This window comes from Python bivittatus, unplaced genomic scaffold, assembly GCF_059951505.1.
Source record: "Python bivittatus isolate LINGU-HERP-01145 unplaced genomic scaffold, Pbiv_v1 ctg000480_np1212, whole genome shotgun sequence".
NCBI lineage: Eukaryota > Metazoa > Chordata > Lepidosauria > Squamata > Pythonidae > Python > Python bivittatus.
In genome coordinates this window covers 41,715,642-41,737,661 of record NW_028277075.1, presented here as the reverse complement: position 1 = coordinate 41,737,661, position 22,020 = coordinate 41,715,642, and the positions used below count along the sequence as shown (strand labels likewise).

General features: G+C 36.5%; 1 protein-coding gene across 1 annotated transcript; it reads right to left on the bottom strand.

The window, feature by feature from the left end:
• Positions 1 to 211: 211 nt before the first annotated feature.
• Positions 212 to 18,878, bottom strand: FBXO3 (F-box protein 3). The gene is made up of 11 exons (XM_007433219.4): positions 18,535 to 18,878; positions 15,897 to 15,986; positions 14,985 to 15,148; positions 9,229 to 9,343; positions 8,888 to 9,092; positions 7,389 to 7,434; positions 6,639 to 6,723; positions 5,326 to 5,448; positions 4,388 to 4,503; positions 3,818 to 4,008; positions 212 to 2,396 (listed from the first exon to the last, which is right to left on the bottom strand). Exons 1-11 carry the CDS (start codon positions 18,639 to 18,641, stop codon positions 2,271 to 2,273), a joined length of 1,368 nt encoding a protein of 455 aa, XP_007433281.1. The 5' UTR covers positions 18,642 to 18,878; the 3' UTR covers positions 212 to 2,270.
• Positions 18,879 to 22,020: the final 3,142 nt, after the last annotated feature.

The following is a 22,020-nucleotide window of genomic DNA, read 5'->3' as shown; positions in this document are numbered from 1 at the left end:
ACTTAAGATCTAGCGGTTCTGTTGAGGATTTGGGGCCTAATCGTATCCAGGCTGCCTTTTAGATAGTTTGCTCCTGCTTTTATTATATAGATTTCCTCATTTTTGTAAAATACCTTGAGTTGCATAGAAATGGACAGTGAAAAAAACCATGTAATAAATTAATCAAGCCATGTCAAGCATATAGCTCCAATGTAAGAACCATATCATCAAATAAAAGCAAGGTAGTATGTTTAATAACATTATTTTGCACCAGAACAGAATATTGAGCTGGATGTGATATAATGGCATCTTGTAAGGCAACATACTTGGAGGAAAGTGTATGACTTCAAGTATTCCTAACCCATATTCTTAATATTTTTTTACATATACTAGCAATAATAGTACAAGCCCATTAAGTCTAAAAGTGTCTTGTACACAAATGAAGCATTAGGCCTCAAGTTATGCGAGAGCATCATAGAAAATACCCTGCTGTAATAATCAATCTTAAACCCTAGGGGTGCTTGTACATACAAACCAATACAGTATTTTGGTACTCTCTCATATTGCCTTTTTGAGTGTGAAAAGAAACTCTAGTATAAGTCTTACATAAGGCTTAACAAAGTCTTTAAAAACCTTAAAGTATAAAATTTTTATACTTTTAAATTTTAAGGGAAAAAAAGTGGCTCTATCACTATGCATGACATAGCCCCATTCATTTTACATGATCACCACTGCCTTCATCTGTACAAAAACATTAAGTGTGTCTTTGGCCATTAAAGGTTTGCTCCTGAAAAAATGGGCCAGAAGCCTAGGGCACAAACAGTTTCCTCCCTCAATTTCCTCAATACATTTTACATTAAGCTTTTAAGTTGTCTTAAGGTTTCATTTTGGCTTCAGCAAATAGAAGAATGACTAACAACTAATTCAGCTGATACAAAAAAATGTTACGAAGAAATTTCTAATTATTTTGATCCTACACATTTTCGTCTCATTACTCTTTTGAAGTAATTGATAACTCTGGTCCCTTTATACTATATTTCTTTTCCAATTTCTTAGGGAAGCCAACATTTTCCTATCCCCAAATAAAAATAGGCTTTCTTGTAATTCTATGGCACGGCAATGTACTACTTCCATCTACATCAAATATGAAACTGAGGTCTGTACAGATTCCCGAGTATTAAGGGTTTAACATTCAGTCCTATTATGTGTCTATGCAAAAGCTTTACTGAAGTCAATGGGATTAACTTCCAGGTAAATATAAATAATTGCAGCTTAAAAGTATGTTTCCACTATTTCACTTTTCTAGTACCTTTTCCGTATTTTTAAATGGCACGATGCATTTCAACTACCCAATAACTATGCACACAATTCTTGATGCAGATTCTCAGCTATGACTATTTCTCAAATGGTTTGCTTTTCGAAATTATAAAATCCATATATCATTCAGGAAAGACAATAGGTTTATCTTTAAATCAAAATTCGAATCACTTATCACAATAAATGGCATTTGAAGGGTGGAAAACAAGCTATTTACATATTTATATTGTATAATAAATGAGGAAATGCAATAAGCGAGATGGCGCATCCCACATTTCAGGAGGCAAACATTTCATAATCTGGTGCAGCTCAACTAAAGTGAAGAAAGGCTGCAGAAGACCTATATATTATCAGGGAATGAATGCAGGATTAAAAACATGACCAGCTTCTTTCTAATCATTTTAGTTTCTTGCTATATATCTTAATTTAAACACATACAAGAATACCCAATTTAACCTAAAGGTTAGAGATATAAATTCCAAATATTTCATTCACTTATGACAGAGGTAACAATACAAAACTGTTGCAAAAATGGCATGCCTATTATTACTATTTTATTTGCCATTAGAGTTTTATATAAAAAAGAAAACCAAGCACCATTCTACATTTAAATAACTTTTATATTACTAAATGTAAAGCACTCCCAAATGTAAAGTTTTTTGAAATAAAGCTTCCCATGCTACTGCATTTCCATCTTTACCTCACAAATTCATCTTCAAAAACAAATGAAAGATAAAGGAAAATCCTGTTTGTATACCTGATTAGGTACAAGCCAGAACCAGTACCAGCATTCATATTAGTTGCTCCACTGTCAAATATTTTATTTATATATCTATATATCTATATATCTATACACACACACACACACACACACACAGATGTGTGTGTATATTTATATATGCATATGTGTGTGTATACATACACATACACATGTACACTCATCTATACGCAGAACTCCTATTTCAAAAATCTGATCAGGTCTGACGTGGACAACGCCCAGAAGGAATGGGAATGCCTAGAATTCTATGCCTATCTTCATATTCGTCAGTATCTGTTGAATCTTCATCCTCATCCATAGCACAATCATTATGGTTGGTTTCCTAAACACAAGAGAAACAGCAACACAATTCAGATTTTCAGTTTCTTTGCAAAACCAGCCTTAGATAGATAGATAGATAGATAGATAGACAGACAGACAGACAGACAGACAGACAGACAGACAGACAGACATGTATGTATGTATGTATGTATGTATGTATGTATGTATGTATGTATGACTGGCTCAAAGTCACCCAGATGGCTTTGTGCCTAAGGTGAGACAGTCTCCCAGTTTATAGGCTGGTGCCTTCAACCATTACCCCAAACTGACTCTCTAATGTTTATGTTACCATCTCAATAAAAATGCAAAAACAGAATCATAAAGAAGTTAATACATTAACATCTCATTTTTGCTTTCTGTGTTATCCATATACTTTCAACTTGTTTTCACAACTGGCTGGCTAAATATTTGACTAAATTCTCACTACTGCCATATTCTACTTATCAATTAATAAATCTAAATAGAACATTTGTTTTTAACAGATACCCTAAACAAACTGAAATTTACAAAAATGTTGAAGGATGTACTAGAAATCACTATTCAGTTATGTACAATGTTTCACAGTCAATTATATAAAATGCCTAAATCATTGGGCACTGTAACATTGTTAAGTAGAAACAAAACATGGATTCTTGACAGAATAGGATATGAAACTGAATCTAAATCTAGTATTTTTTTTAATCAGCTAATTCAATTTTTGTAGAAGGTCCCATGAGTGTAATATTCACATCATTGTTTTTATTAAAACACTATCTTTTATTGTTTTCCTGGAATTTTCTAAATGCTTTATGAACCCTACCCTGAATAATTTGCGGAGAATGATGTTAGGCAATTTTTTAAACAAAGCACATCAAGATAAGATCTGCTTTTTTTCCATTTACACCATTACAGAGTACCTAAATTAACAGAATATAAACAATAACTGTCACTAGAAATATAGTCCAAAATAATCCTTCTGTCAAAAAAATTTCTTTCTCAGTTACTAATCATATAAATAGCACTGTAATTATATATTAATCCTTTATCTAAAGTTCATCTTGCTGAATTCTAAATATTTTTAAAAGAAATTACATAGCACTTAAAGATTTTCACAGTAATTGTAACAGATCCTCCACTCTGCATGTTTAATACAGATTTAATATCAGAAAGCAAGTTAGATTGTTGAACACCCAATGCAAAGTATACAAGATTATGACTCATTGCTTCTGAAAGTTATGAATTGTATCAAACTATGACCATCCTCTGACACAACGGGGAGGCTGGAGGTAAGTTTGATTAGAGCAATGAAGTCTGTTCATATAGGACATAGCCTTCTTTGATAATTTTTATGCAAAAGGAATACTATTTTAAAAATACAAGTCTACTAGGTTTTTAGGAACCGGATATAAAAATTATTGCCTAAACCCAGTTGCTTCAACTTACCATACGTGCTATGGATACTTTGAATGTTGGGCAAACCATGTGAAATCTAGGAATAGTAACATTAAAAAATCTATCTTTGTAGTATAGACAATGGAATGTATAGTATCCTTCCATGTATCCTGATGTAGTAGCAAATGTAGTACAACTAGTATACTCATAGACTCGACCAGGACTAATTATTGGAAATTCTCCTGCAGAAATAAAAAGATCAGAGAACTTTAGAATTAAGTACACTTAAATTAAAGCCAAATTATATGTTAGGAGTAAATAAGATTTAAAAATGTGATTCAATAGCTCATATTTATTTTGGAAAAGAAAAAGATGTAATGGACCTCTTATGGATCTCCTGGTAGCTATACAACAATCAGAATACTGAAATTTAAATTTAATCTGAATATGGATGTACATGAGTTGATCTAGTGTGAAATAAATTCTGGATTGAGGTACCACAGCTGCTTATGTTTTTTCCTTTAAATTAAATGGCCAATTTAATCAAACTTCTTCATTATTTTGAGCATATCAACCAACCATTTCTTCATGTGGTCAACACTTTGAAACAATATGTCTTACCTACTACTCCAGGACCCTGAACCTCCTCCACATCACCTTTGGCATTTGTTATTCTCCAATACCGGCTATCTAATTGACAAGCCTTCTCTGGAAGTGCATCTTTGGACATCTCAATTCTAATAAATTATACAAAACACTCCTTTTAGAAATGTGTCACTTACATAGCACAGCAGCACATATTGTCCAGAAACATTAATTTGTGGCTCTTGGTGAAAATATTTTTGTAAAGGAAGCAGAACTTAGGCTGTCTACATTACATATCAGCTTGTGAATACAATGCAATGTGAGAAAAGGAATGCATTTAAAAAAAGAAATAACCATTTTTTTGAAAAGGAGAAAGTAAACAGCAGATATTCTGCTTTTCATATATACAGCATCACTTCACATTCCTCCGTGATACAGTAAATAAGTGCTGAGCATGCTTTTTAAAAAAAAGTCTAAAAAGTATCATCTAAGAAAAATATATTAGTGAAATAGCCAGAAGATAGCCATATGTATCCTCTCATTAGTATTCTGTGATAACTGGCTGTGATATCTGTAGAACCATATTACATCATCACATATTACAAGGGCAATAATGCAACGTTTTCCTATGGAGAAATATACAGCAGTTTGACTGTATTGGAAATGGAAGTAAAATGTGTAAGAAATAGTACACTGAGGAAACAAATCTGACACTTGTGGAAACAACTATGTGATTATTATAGGGAAAAAATACTGAATTGGAATGGTTCTAAAAGGTCTATGTTCTACATTGCAAAACAGTCCAAAAAATTGCTTTGGGTTCTCAAGGGAGCCCTGTAGAAATCAGTATTTGCACATTTTTTCTATTATGCTTAAAAACACTTGTACTTTAAATATTTTAAAATGTTGTTAGTGATTAAATAATCATGTAGCAACATACTGTTAATTCAGTAACATGGTTTTACTATTCTTACCTGATTCTGTAAGTGAAGAAGTAATGAGGCGGATGTACAGAACTGAGTTCAGGTAGGAAAGATGTGGACACTGAGACAGTAATATCTCCTGTTTTTGCTACACAGTCTTTTTCATGAACATATCTAGCAAATGAAAAAGTAAAAATTTGTTATCTGACATTTCAAGGAGTAAATAAATATTGAAAGATTAAATTAAAGCCAACATTTCACATTTTAAATAATACATTTTATACTTTAACCAAACCTGTATAAATGCTTCTACTATTTCTACTGTATTCACATCTAAATGCTCTAATGGATACTTCCTCACATCTACTTTTCAGCATTACAAATACTTGTAAATTAAATTAACAGTCCTCATATCATGAAGATGTTAATTAAAACTGAAACTGGAAATTCATGTTTCTAAGAGCAACTATGTATGCCATTCAGAGAGCCAAATTGGTAGCTACTGTAGAATTCCCTAAATTGTATAGCATGCTATTCTCCCTGTACAATTTAAAAAACCCTGCATAATCAGTGGGGCTCCCAACTCATGTTTAATGAGTAACAGCATCACAGCAATGTAGTTTATTATGCTGTGTACAATAATAAAAAAAAATGATAATACCACCACCACAATACCACCATTTCTCCCATTTCTCCACATTCTCCCATTTCTGATGCTGGTAATTTGATCTCCAAAGGCCTTCTAGAAAGCCATGTCTTAACAACTATCCAGAAGGTAATGATAGTAGGAACCGTTCTTGCCAGGGGGTGGGGGTGGCCCAGTAGGGGCAAGCTATTCCAGAGAAGGGGAACTTCTACCAAGAATGACTGCTTCTGTGCCCTTCTTAATGTAGTCAACTTCAGTAGGCATTCACTGTTTGTCCAGATTGGATAGATAGAATCTAGCTGGGAAAACTTTGTTTAGCATAAAACAATACATTAGGAAAACATTTTTCCTAACATTTTTCCTTTTTTTTGCATTAGGGAGAAGTGATAACAAATGGCTTTTTAAAATCTTCATTAGAAAATATTATAATATTCTTTAAAGAACGTTGGAATCATTTTTAAAATAAAGACAGTAAGACACATTTCTCTTAATAGTTTTGCACTTGTTATTAATATCTTTTAGAAGACTATGAGGCTTTGTTTCTGTAATCTAAATCTGTAAACAAAAACCTTTGTTTTCTCATTTGCATTTGCATCATCTAAAATACTATCAATATACACATTTATACAGGTTTCAGTTGGTTTTCCTTAATTGCAATAAGATATAACACTGTATAATGTATTGTAACAGTACTGTACTCTAAACTAAAACTAAATACCTGAAAATCTGGTCTCGGATGATTGGATAGCCACCTGTTATTACATTGTTTACATAGGAGGTGAACCATTCCAAATAGGAATTACCTAAATGTTAAAGAGGGAGAAACAGTTTACAAGGAAAAAAACAGAAGATCAATTGATCAGAAATGCTATAAAACTCAGGTCTACCTCTGGAATAGATAAAGATGTACAACAAGGGCAACTATAAGCAAGTTAAGTATGTGATTAATCTGATACAATATTAATTTATTATTTATAAACATAAACATCAGAATGACACAGTAAAGACTGAATAGCTTGCGCTTTATGTGGAGGTACAGAATCATGAGGCTGTTGAATATCACAGTAAAAGACATCACTGCGGCAGAAAGATGGATTGGAAATTAGTTTCCAAAGGCTTATATAACCTGGACAAAGTTTTAGGATAGGGAATACGTGCTGAGAGTAGTAGCTCCATATAATTTATTTCCTCCCATTGTGTTTAAATAGCTGCAAGCCAACTTTCTCCAATCAGATGAGTTCCACTTATGTTAGACTATAATCTCTCTCATCTGTAGCTGACCCAGTAATTGGCTCATTTACTTAGTAAGAGGGAAGCTGCTATAAACTGAAAGGCACATAGTAATAAATCAGATATGCTGAGAATCTGTTGAGAATAAGCATGTACATGTAGCTCATCATTCTAATTAGCTTCTTCCTTTTACTCCTTCTGAAAATGTTTGCCCATTAGAGTTCCAAAATATATTTACCTGTGATAAACATATCAATTGCAGATGGATTACGGGCCATTTGATCCTTCAAGTAAAAAGAAACAGGTTATTGGTATCCTAAAAATGTATTTTTAAAAGGCACATGTACTATATAGACAGTAATAAGATTTCTGTCAAGATTCTATAGACCTTTAGTCCAGTCCTCTCTAAAAAAAAAAAAAATTACATGCCTTTTGTGCAAACAGATTGTTTCCTACTCACATTTGTAATAATATAGCAAACTAAGCTGGAAAACTTAACTTTGTTGAAATTATATTATCAAGAACATAGTTGGAAAAATAACTAGAAATATCACATGAATTAAAGCCTTTAAATTCATAACTTTTAAAATATTGTTATTCTAGTTTAGGCAAAACAAGATGTCCTGTTAGGATGCAGCCTTTTACACTGAAGTTTCAGTCCTAAAACAGGCAAAAATACTGTATTTTAATTTAGATTATGCTATTGAGTTGTACTATTACATGTAACTTTACACCCATTTTCAGGATTTATAGTTTAAAATACTAATGCAAAATTCAATCAATTACACAGGGAAGAAAATTAAGGCCTTGGTATTATACAGATGGAGAAGTTATATTACAATATATTTGGGAAATGAAAGTTTTGGTTTCAGGAAATGACTGCAAGCTGGAAGATTCCCCTTTTAGGGGAAATAAAACAGGATGTAATGGCAAGCAGATCAGATGTGATTTTCACAATTTAAAAAGAAGTTACTGGAAATTTACCTTGAATAAATTCAAAATATAAAAACATGATAAATAAAACATGTTTTTCTACCATTAAGCAAAACCCTACTGTGTTATCAGGGCTGTAAGAACAATCTGATATGTAAATGACAAGACTGATTTTTATGTGTTACCATAATAAAAAGATGGTATAGTTCGCTTTTTTATTGTACTGCCAAATAATGTATTGCTACAGATAAACCTTTGTCTTGATATTTTTAAAATCAGCAGAGCGGTTTCAATAATCTACAAATTAATTTTTCACACTATTCATATAACCAAACATTTCCAAAAGTATGAACTTTCTTAATAATATACTGAGAAAAAACTATAGCTACATCATTACATTTTAGTGACTTGCGGTCAAATTTGTCAGTCTATTCCTAATTACCATGCAATATTTTATTTCTGCTCATTTCCCACTCACAGGTTCTCATCTAGCAGCTGCTCTGACTGTTGATTCTTGATGCAAAGGTTTTCTTTCAACAGCCTAATTAATTTTCACTTTTCTGACAGCCATTAGAGCCCTTGCTATCATCTCAAACTTGCTTCCTCTCCACCAGTTAGAACTTCTAAACATTCCTGTGACCTTTTGCCAATGATGGAAAGGGGGGATCACAGATGAAAAAAAACCCTTAAATATTCTGCACAAACAATCAGATTATGCCTACCATATATTGTATCAATTTCATGAACTGAAGTGGGTGAAGAGCATTATTGCTGTCTAAAGATCTATTTACAAGTTTTTCTTACTGGACATTGGTAGAAGATTTCATAATTATTGCGACCCTCCACGCTTTCCAGAGCCATATACTGACTCAATCCAGTGTGAATGCAAAAGGTTAAGGGAAGGCATTGCTTCAGTCCTAGTCGCTGCTGAAAACCCCCAGCTGCCGTGTCAATGTCCAACAAATCTTCAGAGCGATAGTGATTGGAGAGTGCCATGCTTCCCATCAACCTTTGTATAAAAAAAAGTTTAAAAATATGCTTATAAGAACATTAACATAATTTTAGAAAAAATATTTTAAATATGCATACGCTTGTATATGTAATGAATTACAAAAAAGCAATTACAATTAATTTTAACATCTTACCCTGGGACAACTAGCTTCTGTCCATTATGGATTCGAAATGAACATCGATAATCATCTGGTAATTTGCAACCAATCTGTGCCTCCACAGCATCCAGATCGTCTTCCTGAACACTGTCTGTGATATTGAGAAGTTACAAGTTTTCAGACATGACTTCACACAATATAAACAGGCAACAATCGAAGACCCAATGCTAAACTGCTCAGCAAGTCCCATGGAAGTAGCAATTCTGACAACTGTGTTAGGTTCATCTTCAGAGTTTACTTCTCTAAAATGGATATTCTTCTACATTTCTTATATAATAAAATAGTGTAAAAAACAATAGGGCTGAGCAAAGCGCTTTGTAACCTGTGGGAGCCCAAACAGCATCTCTGTTGAAATTTTTAAAACAGATGCTTCTTAGGTAAGGCTCATATGGAAGTTTCTAAGACTGTCTTTGTGTTCATGTACATGCACTACAGCTTCCCTTCACACTGAAAGAGTTGCAGCTGCATTAATGATTTGAAGAGAAGTGCTTCATTTGTGCTCCTGAACATTGCAGAGCACCTCTTTGGAATGCTTTGCACATTCCTACAAAATAATAACTAGAAGTGAATAAATTATTTTACTTCCAAAACAACTACATGTAGTCCTGGGGTTGCGATGGCAATAGTCTCTTGTTTAGACTATTGCAATGCACTCTGCATGGGGCTACCCCTGAAAAGAATCCAGAAGCTACAGCTGGTTCAAAATGCAGCCGTGCAGGAACTGCATTGAGTGCCAGTTTGCTTCTGGGTCCAGTTCAACGTGTTGGTTATCACCTTTAAAACCCTACATGGCATGGGTCCAGGTTACCTGGGAGACCGTCTCACTCCCCCCGTCCCACCCAGTGAGGCAGAGGAGGCATGTTACGGATCCCATTGGCGAGAGAATGTCAACTGGCGGGTCCTAGGAGGAGCGCCTTCTCTGTCGTTGCCCCTGCCCTATGGAATATTCTCCCCCTAGAGGTAAGGCGGGCCCCTACCCTCCCAGTTTTCTGGAAGGAATTGAAGACCAGGCTCTGCCAACTCACATGGGGTGAGAAGAGATACAACCAACCCTGGGGTGGCTGATGCCTTTGTGAGAAAAATGAATCTTTGGGTGAAAAAGACAAGTTTCTAGAGGCCTCAGATGAATGGGATCGCCTTAATAAGATTGAAACAAAGGCATGTGGAAGCATCCTTGAAGCTGATGTGAACCAGGCCGGTTGTAAACTCCTTATCACAAACATTCCCATAGCAACCTGGGCATCTGCCCTGAGGGAAGATGCCTTCTTCCTGGCATTTGGCACCTTGAACTAATTTGTGTCTTCTTCTCTGTGACACTATTGTTTTACTAGCAGATAACAGAGGGGCAGAAAGTAACTTGAGAACTATTGCCTATTTAGGTATGCCTGCATCATCATATGAATATGTATGCGTATACATTCTTTTTCCCTTCCCCTTCTTGTAGAACTGTATAAATATCAGAGCATCCATTTTGCCTGTAGGGGAGTGCCTCCCACTAACTTCTGGTGGGTCCCCCTCCAGTACGTATTGCTCAATAAACACTGCAGTGAAGCCTTGATTATTCTGCATTTGTGTCCTGCGTTTTGATCCCACACCTTGATGACGCTCCCTGAGTGTAATAACTCCTAATTAACATCAGTCTCTTGGAAGTATTATATGGGAATCTTGTACTGTATTTTAATTAATATTTATTCTATTTTAATTAATATTTATTCTTTTTACTGTAAACTGCCCAGAGTTGCTCTGTAGTGAGATGGGCGGTGACAAATGTGAAATACAGTATTGTGCAAAAGTTTTAAGCAGGTGTGAAAAAATGCTGTAAAGTAAGAAAGCTTTCAAAAATATATATTGTAATTGTTTATCAATTTACAAAATGCAAAGTGAGTGAATAGAAGAAAAATCTAAATCAAATCAATATTTGGTGTGACTACCCTTTGCCTTCAATCCAGCATTAATTCTTACATTTGCACACTTTGTACAGTTGCACAAAGTCAAGGATCTTATAGGATTAGAGTCAGGTGTATGATTAACCAATTATACCAAGCAGGTGCTAATGATCATCAATTTCATATGAAGGTTGAAACACAGTCATTAACTGAAACAGAAACAGCTGTGTAGGAGGCTTAAAAGTGAGTGAGGAACAGCCATGCTCTGCTACTAAGGTGAGGTTGTGGAAAAGACTTTTATGTCACAGGACATATACCATGGCAAGACTGAGCACAGCAATAAGACCCAAGGTAGTTATATCAGCAAGGTCTCTCCCAGGCAAAAATTTCAAAGCAGACAGGTTTCAAGATGTGCTGTTCGAGCTCTTTCGAAGAAGCACAAAGATACGGGCAATGCTGAGGACTGTAGACGCAGTGGTCAGCCAAGGAAACTTAATGCAGCAGATGAAAGACATCTCATGCATATTTCCCTTCAACAATGGAAGATGTCCAGCAGTGCCATCAGCACAGAACTGGCGGAGGTGGGAGCCAGGTATCCCCATCTACTGACTGGAGATGTCTGGCCAGAAGTGGTCTTCATGGAAGATTTGCGGCCAAAAAGCCATACCTCCGACATGGAAACAAGGCTAAGCAACTGAACTATGCACGAAAACATAGGAACTGGGGTGCAGAAAAATGGCAGCGGGTGCTCTGGACTGATGAGTCAAAATTTGAAATATTTGGCTGTACCAGGAGGCAGTTTGTACACCGAAGGGCTAGAGAGCGGTACAATGATGAGTGTCTGCAGGCAACAGTGAAGCATGGTGGAGGTTCCTTGCAAGTTTGGGGCTGCATTTCTGCCAATGGAGTTGGAGATTTGGTCAGGATCAATGCTGAGAAGTACAGGCAGATACTTATCCATCATGCCATACCATCAGGGAGGCGTGTGATTGGCCCCAAATTTATTCTGCAGCAGGACAACCCCAAACATACAGCCAATGTCATTAAGAACTATCTTCAGTGTAAAGAAGAACAAGGAGTCCTGGAAGTGATGGTTTGGCCCCCACAGAGCCCTGATCTCAACATCATCGAGTCCGTCTGGGATTACATGAAGAGACAGACAGGTCTGAGGCAGCCTGCATCCACAGGAGATCTGTGGTTAGTTCTCCAAGGTGTTTGGAACAACCTACCTGCTGAGTTCCTTCAAAAACTGTGTGCAAATGTACCTAGAAGAATTGATGCTGTTTCGAGGGCAAAGGGTGGTCACACCAAATACTGATTTGATTTGGATTTCTCTTCTGTTTGTTCACTTTGCATTTTGTAAATTGATAAACATAAACAATTACAATATACATTTTTGAAAGCATTCTTACTTTACAGCATTTTTTCATACCTGCCTAAAACTTTTGCACAGTACTGTATAAATAAACAAACAAACCAGGACTAGGATTGCTGTTGCTAAGCGATGCGATAATAGAGCGCAACATCATGTGACAGCATCGCTTAGCGACAGCAATCTCAGCAGTCCTGGTTGCCACTGTAACCCCAGGTGGGTCGTTAAGCAGGAAGAGGTGGGAGTCCCAGGTAAGGAGCGTGGGTGGGTGCTGTGGGTGGCTGCTAGGGACGCAAGCAGACTGGTAAGGGCAGCAGGCAGGCACTGGGGAGAGTGGGCAGGCCAGCAAGGCCGCAGGTGGATGCTGGGGAGCAGGGGCAGCCTGGTGAGGGAGCAGGTGGGCGCTGGAGAGCGTGGGTGGGCCAGGGAGGGCAGCGGCAGGGCATTGGGGAGAACAGGCAGGCCGGTACTGGAGCTCCTTGGGAGAAAAAGTGGCAAGAGTGAAGGGAGTGACTTGCAACCTTCCCTGTCAGCTTCCCCCTTGACTTTGCTTGTGGGAAGCCAGCAGGGAAGGGTGCAAATGGTGATCATGTGACCGTGGGGAAGCCGCAACTTCACAGACCAGTCATAAGTCCCCCTTGTTCAGTGCCTTTGTAATGTTGAATGGTTGCTGAATGAATGGTTGTAAGTCAAGGACTACCTGTAAACAGGAACAAATTATTTTAAAGCCCAAAAGGCAATTTGAAAGCCTTTGGGGTAGATTCAGTCCTTGGAGTAATTCTACCTAGTCCATTCCAGTCCTAATACAAACTAAAATGGGTCTCAGAAATTTTCCAAGAAAACATTTTTAACATCAAGGTTGCAGCCTCAGTGTTTAAAAACTTACTAATGGTTTGCCAAGATAAGATCTATGGATAAAAAGTTCTGAGGAGGTTAAATACTATGTTCCAAACCAGCTGCCAATTTCTTTTAACACTCAGCCAGCTATCTTCCCAATTTTCTCATCCAATTCAACAGTTTTTTCTTCTTAGTTCCTCTACTCAGATTGGACTGTTATAAACAGCACAACTCCAAAAACTTTGACTATGTTGCTAGAAAATCATATTTGCTTCTTTACTAAAAAAACCCCCCATCAAACAATTTTGTTTCTGTGCAAAACTGGAAATCAGGATATTAAAAAGAGGCAAATTTCTGTAAATACACCCACACAGAAACAATAAACTCCATTAGGGAAGTACAGAGCTCTAGATTTAAAGAGCAAACTGTGATTTTATTTGTAGCACCTGTAGGAAATACCTTAAAACAACTACATCTTTTCCTCAGATCATGTGACTGCCCTCCGTAGCTGGCACACAATCCTTGGAAAAAAAGCATTTAGTTTAAGGTGTTGTGGATAGGTGCTATATATATATACCCATGGGCACTCCAAATTGCATTTTGCTCTTTAAATCTGGATCACTGAAGAGCCCAAAACTCCATCTCTACACAAAGTCAAAATTAGTAGCACAGGTCAGGCCTGCAAAAAAAAAAAAGGCACAATTTACAATGTTGTACAACTCTTCCACAATAGATGAATCAATAACATTAATTTTGGATTAAAAGGTTACCAAAGGAGCTATCCCAATCACTATTTTAAATGGCATGTAAATGTTGATAAGAATTCTGTGACATCTAAGGCATACACTCTGTCCATACTCTTGAAGTTTATAAATACAATACAGTGGTACCTCGGGTCACAAACACTTCTGTTCACGACCAATTCGGGTCACGAACAGCTCCGTTCGCAAAATTTTGCTTCCGTTCGCGAATGCCGGATCGGGTGACGAACAGGATCCGCGGCCATCTTCCCTCCCGTGACACGTGGTCGTGGCTTCCTGTAGGGAGGGGGACTCTCCCTCCAAGCAATAACCGCCTCCCCACCCACCTTCCTGTCCTCCACGCCAGAAGTCGCATTGAGCAAGGTTAGCGTTCTCTCTCTTCGTACTGTATTTTGTTTCATATTTTTGCGGTTTAAAAAAAAAAATACATATGGTTCAGAACAGATTAACTGTAATTATATTGAACCTTATGGGAAAATTTGATTCGGGTCATGACCAACTCGGGTTGCGACCAGAGTCACGGAACGAATTAAGTTCGTGAACTGAGGTACCACTGTATTTAACATCTTTTTATAAGATATAACCAGAACCCATTCTTCTTAGCTCTTTCCATTCTAGATTCTTATGTCAAATAATCAGATTAGCATTTCTTCCATACAAGAGATTGAAAAAACACTTCACCGTTGTCATCTTAACAAATAAACCAAGTATGCAGCATTAAATTACTGTTGTTGCTCTGCAGTATTTATATAGCGGGGTCACTTGCTAATATTTGTTACTCAGTTTCTTACATAAAAAATGGCAAAGGTAAGTTCAAAATTTGGAAAGAAAAATCAGGTACAAAGCTTTCCAAAATGTCAAATATATTAACAATACCTTTCAAAGAACTAATCATCCGAGGACAGTGCTGCAACAAATATTTTTCCAAATCATCCCAGGCTTTTTTAAGTGTAGCATAATACTGAATATATTTTCCTAAATCGGCATACATATCTATGAAAATTGCTTTCCAGCTCTTATTTCTTCGAGACTTCTCAGCTCTAAAAAATAAAATATATACATACATTTTAAAAGCAGCAAATGGTAATACAAATACCACATTTATACATTATGTACACTGACAATATAGATAAGGTTAGAACAGCTGTTTCAAAATTGACATTTGTTAATCTGAGCCTGAAGTGGCTTATTTCTTGCTCAAAATGTTTTGAATTAAAAACTTTCTACACTCCATTAATTAATGCAACATAATTTACAAAGATAGGGGAGATCAGCCCAGATCTATTGACCACCAAACCACCTCTTCTACTCTGGCAAATTTGAGCTATTCTAGTACACCTGCAGAAGAACCAATTAATCTTTTAGAAGCTGTTCCTGTAGAATAAATATTATCATGGCAAACTGATATTTAGAAAAATTTCCAGCTATCTAAAAATGAACAAAAACCCAACTCTTAATTCAATATTTTAAAATCTCACTCTCTCTCCACATACATATTCATTCTCTTCCAACCCATACTAAGCTTAAGGAAGTAACATATCAACCAAGAGAAAACCTCTGTGCAATCTACACATGAACTACTACAGTATGTAAGTGTAGATATAAATAATTTATAAAGATATTTATAAATATTAATAATTCATATGTTAATACCAAATAACTCAGATGGTTACACCTAGAGGCAATTTCAAAGCCTTGTTCTTCCTTCTTACATTTATTAACTTAGATTGGATAAATATTTAGAAGCCATTTTTATCTTATGAAAAATCAAATACTATCCATACTTACTCAGACAAAAGCCAGTATTTCTTACAATGCCTCTTCCACAATGGATCATGGATTGAAAGTTGATTTAATCTACGACTTACAAAACAGCAACTGCAATACAGATGTATCAGATTAAATTTGTCTACAGTCATAATAATGCCAGAATCGTTTTTATTACACAGTAGAGAATAGAGCTGAAAACCTCCCATGTTAAAAATGAAACCAAACGTTTTATGCAGATGTTTAATATTTAAATGATCACACATTCAATTATTTAGAAGTAGAAGTTGTAGATATATATTTATTTGAATTCACTTATTTTCCTTTTTTTAAGCTTTCAGGATTCAGTGTTTGAAAGAACCTGCCAGAGTTGTTCTGGACAGATAGAATGAATGACAAGAAAACATGAGAATCATTGCAAAAGAAAGAAAATGTTAAAAACCTCACCTTCCAATCACTGGAAATTGTATACATTACTTTCTTACTTTTCAATAAATAACGCAAACATATTACCCTTAGTGAATTTCCATTTATAAACTGGAATCTAAATATGTCAAACTCAACATTTTATATAAAATTCTGTCACTGCATGGAATACACGCTGTACCCTCAAGGAACAATCCATATAGTGTTCCCATTAATATTTAGTAATAATGAACGGCCACTGCAGGTACTATCAGGCCTTGACCCTGCTGGCCTTTTGGAAAACCCTTAAGAAAACCCTATTTACAGGGCATGGGGGTTGGGAGAGTAGGAGAGTCCATGATGTTCTGATTGACTGGTTTACTCAGTTGCATGTTCTTTTATTTTGTTCTAATTCTTTTACCTTGTTATGGTTTTGTATTGATTTTTAAACTTTTTAAAGTCACCCCAAAGACACATTTCAGTTCTTCCTTTCATAAGGGTTTTAACTTTCAAAACATGCTTCTTTCTCTCTTACAGTTTAGAATTACTGTATTTACCTTGTTATGGTTTTGTATTGATTTTTAAACTTTTTAAAGTCACCCCAAAGACACATTTCAGTTCTTCCTTTCATAAGGGTTTTAACTTTCAAAACATGCTTCTTTCTCTCTTACAGTTTAGAATGGGATTATCTATTACAGCTAAGTGCAGAGAGACACAGAACTGAAAAAAATAGTCTTTTTTTACAATGTATAATTAAATTATGAAATTTATTGCTGCCAGATTAGCTCATAGCAACTAACTGAAAGTTTAAAAAGAGACTAACAAATCAAAATCTGCTGAAATGAAATAAATGTCAAAATATTTATCCATAATTTTGATCAGTGACCCTGACTGCTCATTGGAAGGATTGATAATGAAGCTCAAGCTCAGATACTTTGGTCACCTAATGCAAAGAGAGGACTCTTTGGAAAAGACCCTGATGCTGGGAAAGACTGAAGGCAAAAGGAGAAGAGGGCGGCAGAGGATGAGATGGTTAGATAGCATCACCGAAGCAATGAGCATGAAGCTGAGCAAACTCAGGGAGGCAGTGAAGGACAGGAAGGCCTGGTGCGATATGGTTCATGGGGTCACGAAGAGTCGGACATGACTTAACAACTGAACAACAACAATTTTGATCAGATGTTCATTATGCAATTCATTATTAAGTCATTTAGTGGCCCAACTAACCACTGAGGGACCTCACTTTCAATTTCTCTTGACATTGCTTTTCCTACACATACACTAGACATTAGCTGTAAGATATGTATTTTTATTTTCACTTTTTTCACTATTTAAGCGCTCAATAGGCTCTGAATGTGATAGGGATATGGCAGAGGATGCCTACTGTACTTAAATTATTTTTTTCTGGCCATTTCAATGGAAGCTGTTCCCCTGCTATGGTGGGGGGGGCCATTCTCACAGAAGAAAAAAAATTGGAAACTTAAGCAGCTTCTCCTCTCCCCAATTTACTGTAGTAGCTGATAAATTTTTCATTTAAAAAACTTTAAAATGAACCACCTTATGAATAGGAAGTTATATCAGGACACTGGCACTAAACCTGTTCTTCCAAATCAAGTTCATAAATTTCAGCTGTATCTTACAGCGGCAAGACCAGTCCCCACGCTAATAATCCTGCTACAGTAATTGATTTCCCTTTCTCAGAAAAGCTTTAAATGCCCCACCATAGAGTATCACTAGGGCAGGCCCGTTTTAACATAGTGAATAACGCAAGCACCTGTTGATACATGCAGGCCTGATGAAAGAAACCTGTCCATCAGCAAAGGGAGATGCATGGAGGGTTCTTTGATGGCCTGAGACCTGGCAGGAAAGTCTTAAGCTCTGCAAGGCAGAACAGCCCGGAACATCAGAAAGAAATGCTTCCCCACACATCGAGGCCTCTGCCCAGCTTCGTGCCCCGCGGAAAAGCCATCTACCCCAGTTCGTTGGACCTCAAGGAAACACCACCCTCCTTTCGTCACCAATCCCCATTTTCAGCTTGCCCGGCCCCCTCGAGACACCCGTCCCTCCATAAGCCAAGCCTTCCGACTCCCATCCGTGGGGGGAGAAGCCACTTCGCTCGCTTCTTCTCCCCCGCCTCTCCTGAGAAAACACCACCGCCCTTCTTTCCCAAAGGCTGGTGCTGCAGGGGAAAGGAAGGAGCGGGGCAGCCGTGCCCTGGGCTCGACCGTAGCTTCTCGTTCCCGGCGGTGCCCACCTCATGAGGTCCTTGTAATCCAGGAAGCTTAGGATGAGTAGGAGCGGGTCAGTGGGCAGTTGCTCCAGGCTGAGGGGCACCAAGTCCTGCTCGGCGATGGCCGCCATCTTGCCGCCTGACCTGCTGGCTCTTCGCTCCCGGCAGAAACTCCGCCCTTACTTCTCTCGGATTGGGCCAGGCGGGAGGAAGCCCGCCCACAGCCTATTACCTGCCTGGGGGAGGTGCGCGTTTCTTCCCTCCTCACGCCGGTTTGTTATCAAAACAAGGTGGAGAGGAGGGAGCCACGCGCTGAAGCGCCAGGCCTGGGCGAAGTGAGGCTGGGGCCTCGGTTTCAGGCTTTCGTGCGGTGCGGATGCGCCTGACCTGCCTGGAAGTGCCACTCGGTCCCTTCGGCGCTTCTTGATATTTTATTGATGATTTCGAGACCCACTTTTCCGCCTGGCGCTGGTACCTTATCGGGGATGAACAGTTTGCGTGTGTTTTTATCTTACTAAGCCTTGTGTCCTTTTTTAAAGGCGGTGCCCCAGACTGAAATTGAAGCTGCGTTCGTCCTTCGCGCTAAGCTTTGCTTTCTCTAACCTCTACATAAGCTTTCTAATTTCTATAATTAGACACTAAGCCGCAGCTGGCTAGGTCCCGATGTCGTCCTAAAGCATAAACTTTAGAGAGCAGAGTGGACAGGCTCGCACGTGGAAATAAACGATGTGTATGAACCCAACCGTGTAACTGGTTTTCAGCTAGGAACGGTTGAGATGCAGCTTTTGATCTCTTAACCACATTTGCCCAAGACAGCGATCCCTCTCTTTTAATACAAATTCAAGTATTTTAGCAAGGAGTGTGTAATTATATAGTGAGATGATCAAGTACATCCATTCCATTTATTGCATAGCTCTGAAATCTGGATATCATAACATAAAATACTATAGGGCTAAATAGAACTCTTATGTTAATTAAATAAGCTTGCAATTTTTTTGTACCTTGCCTCTGATGATAAACTTATCAGTGAATTTTGTTTTGGTAATACCATGGGCAAGAGATCCTCTTGGATGCATCAGTAGTTCAGCCCTAGTTGCTGGACTACCTTAGACAGCTATCACTTTTATTTTTACTAATTGAAACTGGACTTAAAGTGAACTGAACAATTAAGATTTAGTATTTTCCCATTTTATCTGTGCTCAGATGTAACATTGATAAAATAATAATGGGGAGAGTACTTTTCATATGTACCAATGTACACATTCTCATTACAGACTTTTATTTCAATTATTCTAGTATTTTGTTAAAAGTCCTTATCATTCAAGACCCTGTCTTTGTCATTTCCTTCCTCTCTGAGACTAATATCTTCTCCATGATGCTATCCATCTTGATCTATTTTTGAGCCTAAAAAAACCCCACTTCTTTGTGATCAAGTATAAGTTTACTAAGCATGCAGATTGACACTGTATTCTTAATATTTACATTAATAAGGACTTTTGACTAAAGTGAGGTGGTCTGAATATTTCAGATGGTTGTGGTTTGACCTCCAATTTTGATTCCAGCTATCATTTTTTCCTGCTATTCTTATAATACAGGGACTCTTAGAATTGCAAATTTTAAAAAATACTACCTCAGCCATGGTAATTGAGCTCTGAATTTTGAATATTATTAATCTTATGAATTGATTTTGTGTCTGCTTTATTTTCTTTGCAGGGGCACAAGGGTTATATGAATTGCCAACACCACCATATTTTTTAAATTATTATTTGTTGTTGAATACAATTTTGAAATGAACTTTTTTATATTTGTGTATCTAAATGTTTACCTAGTTTACAAAATGTTTATTTTGTAAACTAGGTACACAAATATAAAGAATCAAAATTCATTATTATGTGAAAAACATCCATAGTTTTGTTATTTTGGTATGTTAAAGTGTACATTATAGGTCAGATGTTTTAACACAATTGAAATGGACAAAAATCTCATTGCTGTAGAGTATAACAAGTCACCTATTGATAATAACAAACTATTATCAGATTTTATTGGAGATCCATTACCAATAGTTGGGTTCATTTTTCCTAGGAAAGATAGATGTGTCTCTATTATTTCCACCAGCATGGCACGTTATGGTATATGCATAGTTTTGGGAGTGTATGTAGACATTTTAGTGAAATTAGTGTACCCATTTGATTCATACACTAATCATACAATTGGGGCAGTTAGCAAATATAGTAAGAAAGTAAATAAATACATAGATACGGTAATAAACTGATAGCTAATATACTCAGTACTACCAAAGTCATTGAAGTCCCTTCTGCCATTTCTTTGAAAACAACATTCCAAATGCCTCTTCCTGAATTTTGGACCGGTGTGCATAATGATTACAAAGTATTAACCAAGAAATCTAGTGATCCCATTGCAACATTCTGTTTGTGCAAATCAGACTTTTTTTTGCTGTTGCTGCTATAAAGAGCAAATGTTGATCAAAAATAAACATGGAATGAGAACTGAGAGCAACTGTCTTGGAAATGAAACTCAGATTTCAAGAATTATGTAAAAGCAAGCAAGCTGATGCTTTATATGAAAGTATGATTTTTCATATTTTATTTTTTTTAAAGTTATTTCCAATGAAGCTGTAAGTTTCCAGCAATGTTTTGCTAGATATATAGATTAAAGGGTAGTTATTAAAAGTACATAGTATACTTATTTCATAGTATATTTATTTAATTATACTTAAATAATTAGCTTTATTTGGGGGTGAGATTACAGTATCACAAAGTTTAATAGCCTTTGTTATAATATATTCACTATATAATTTTAAAGATATGCATCCTTTCCTTATTTCTTTCTCAATTCCAAACTAGGATCATGACTGATGTAAGGTACTGGTACTAGATAAAGCTTATCCTGGTTGCTAGTTGTGTACTGGGCACAATTTAAGGTGCTAGTGTTTATCTCTTCTTATATGATCAGCTGGAGATACCCCTTTGAAGACCCCTCCATTAATAGAAATTCATGTATTTGTAATGGGGGAGAGGGACTTCTTTTATATGACCCCAGGCTATGGAATCCCCTTCCAAGGAAATATGTTTGGTTTCCATTGTATTTAGGAAAATGGAAAAAAGTAATCTCTTTCTCAAAGTTGTTGAATTGAATTTATATATTCAATTATAAATACAAATTTTTGTCTTGATTTTAATTATATTGTTTTAATTCTTGTGTTTTATCATTTTTCTTTTATTGCCATAAGCCATCTTGAGTTTCAAATAGCTGGAAAGGTGGGATATAAATTTAATAACAGTGAAATAAATAGAATAAAAATTCATTGAAGAGTTTTATTGATGGTTTCAAAGACAGAAAAGCACAGTGAGTGACAGACTCTTTCTTAGATATCTCCTCTGTCTCCCAGTATTCATGGCATTCAAATGCAAAAAACAAACAAACCATAATTTGTGGGAGTAAGGCTGTCCAAGGGACAACTACAGAGTAATTTTTAATTTCCATCTTTCT

Bases quoted from the DNA above. Each gene is read 5' to 3' on its own strand.
- FBXO3 (XM_007433219.4), bottom strand. From the start codon at position 18,641: ATGGCGGCCATCGCCGAGCAGGACTTGGTGCCCCTCAGCCTGGAGCAA. The intron at 5,449-6,638 runs GTATTTAGTTTT...TTCATTTGCTAG, and splicing joins ATCCGAGACCAGATTTTCAG to ATATGTTCATGAAAAAGACT. The intron at 2,397-3,817 runs GTAAGTTGAAGC...TCTTGTGTTTAG, and splicing joins AAGTATCCATAGCACGTATG to GAAACCAACCATAATGATTG.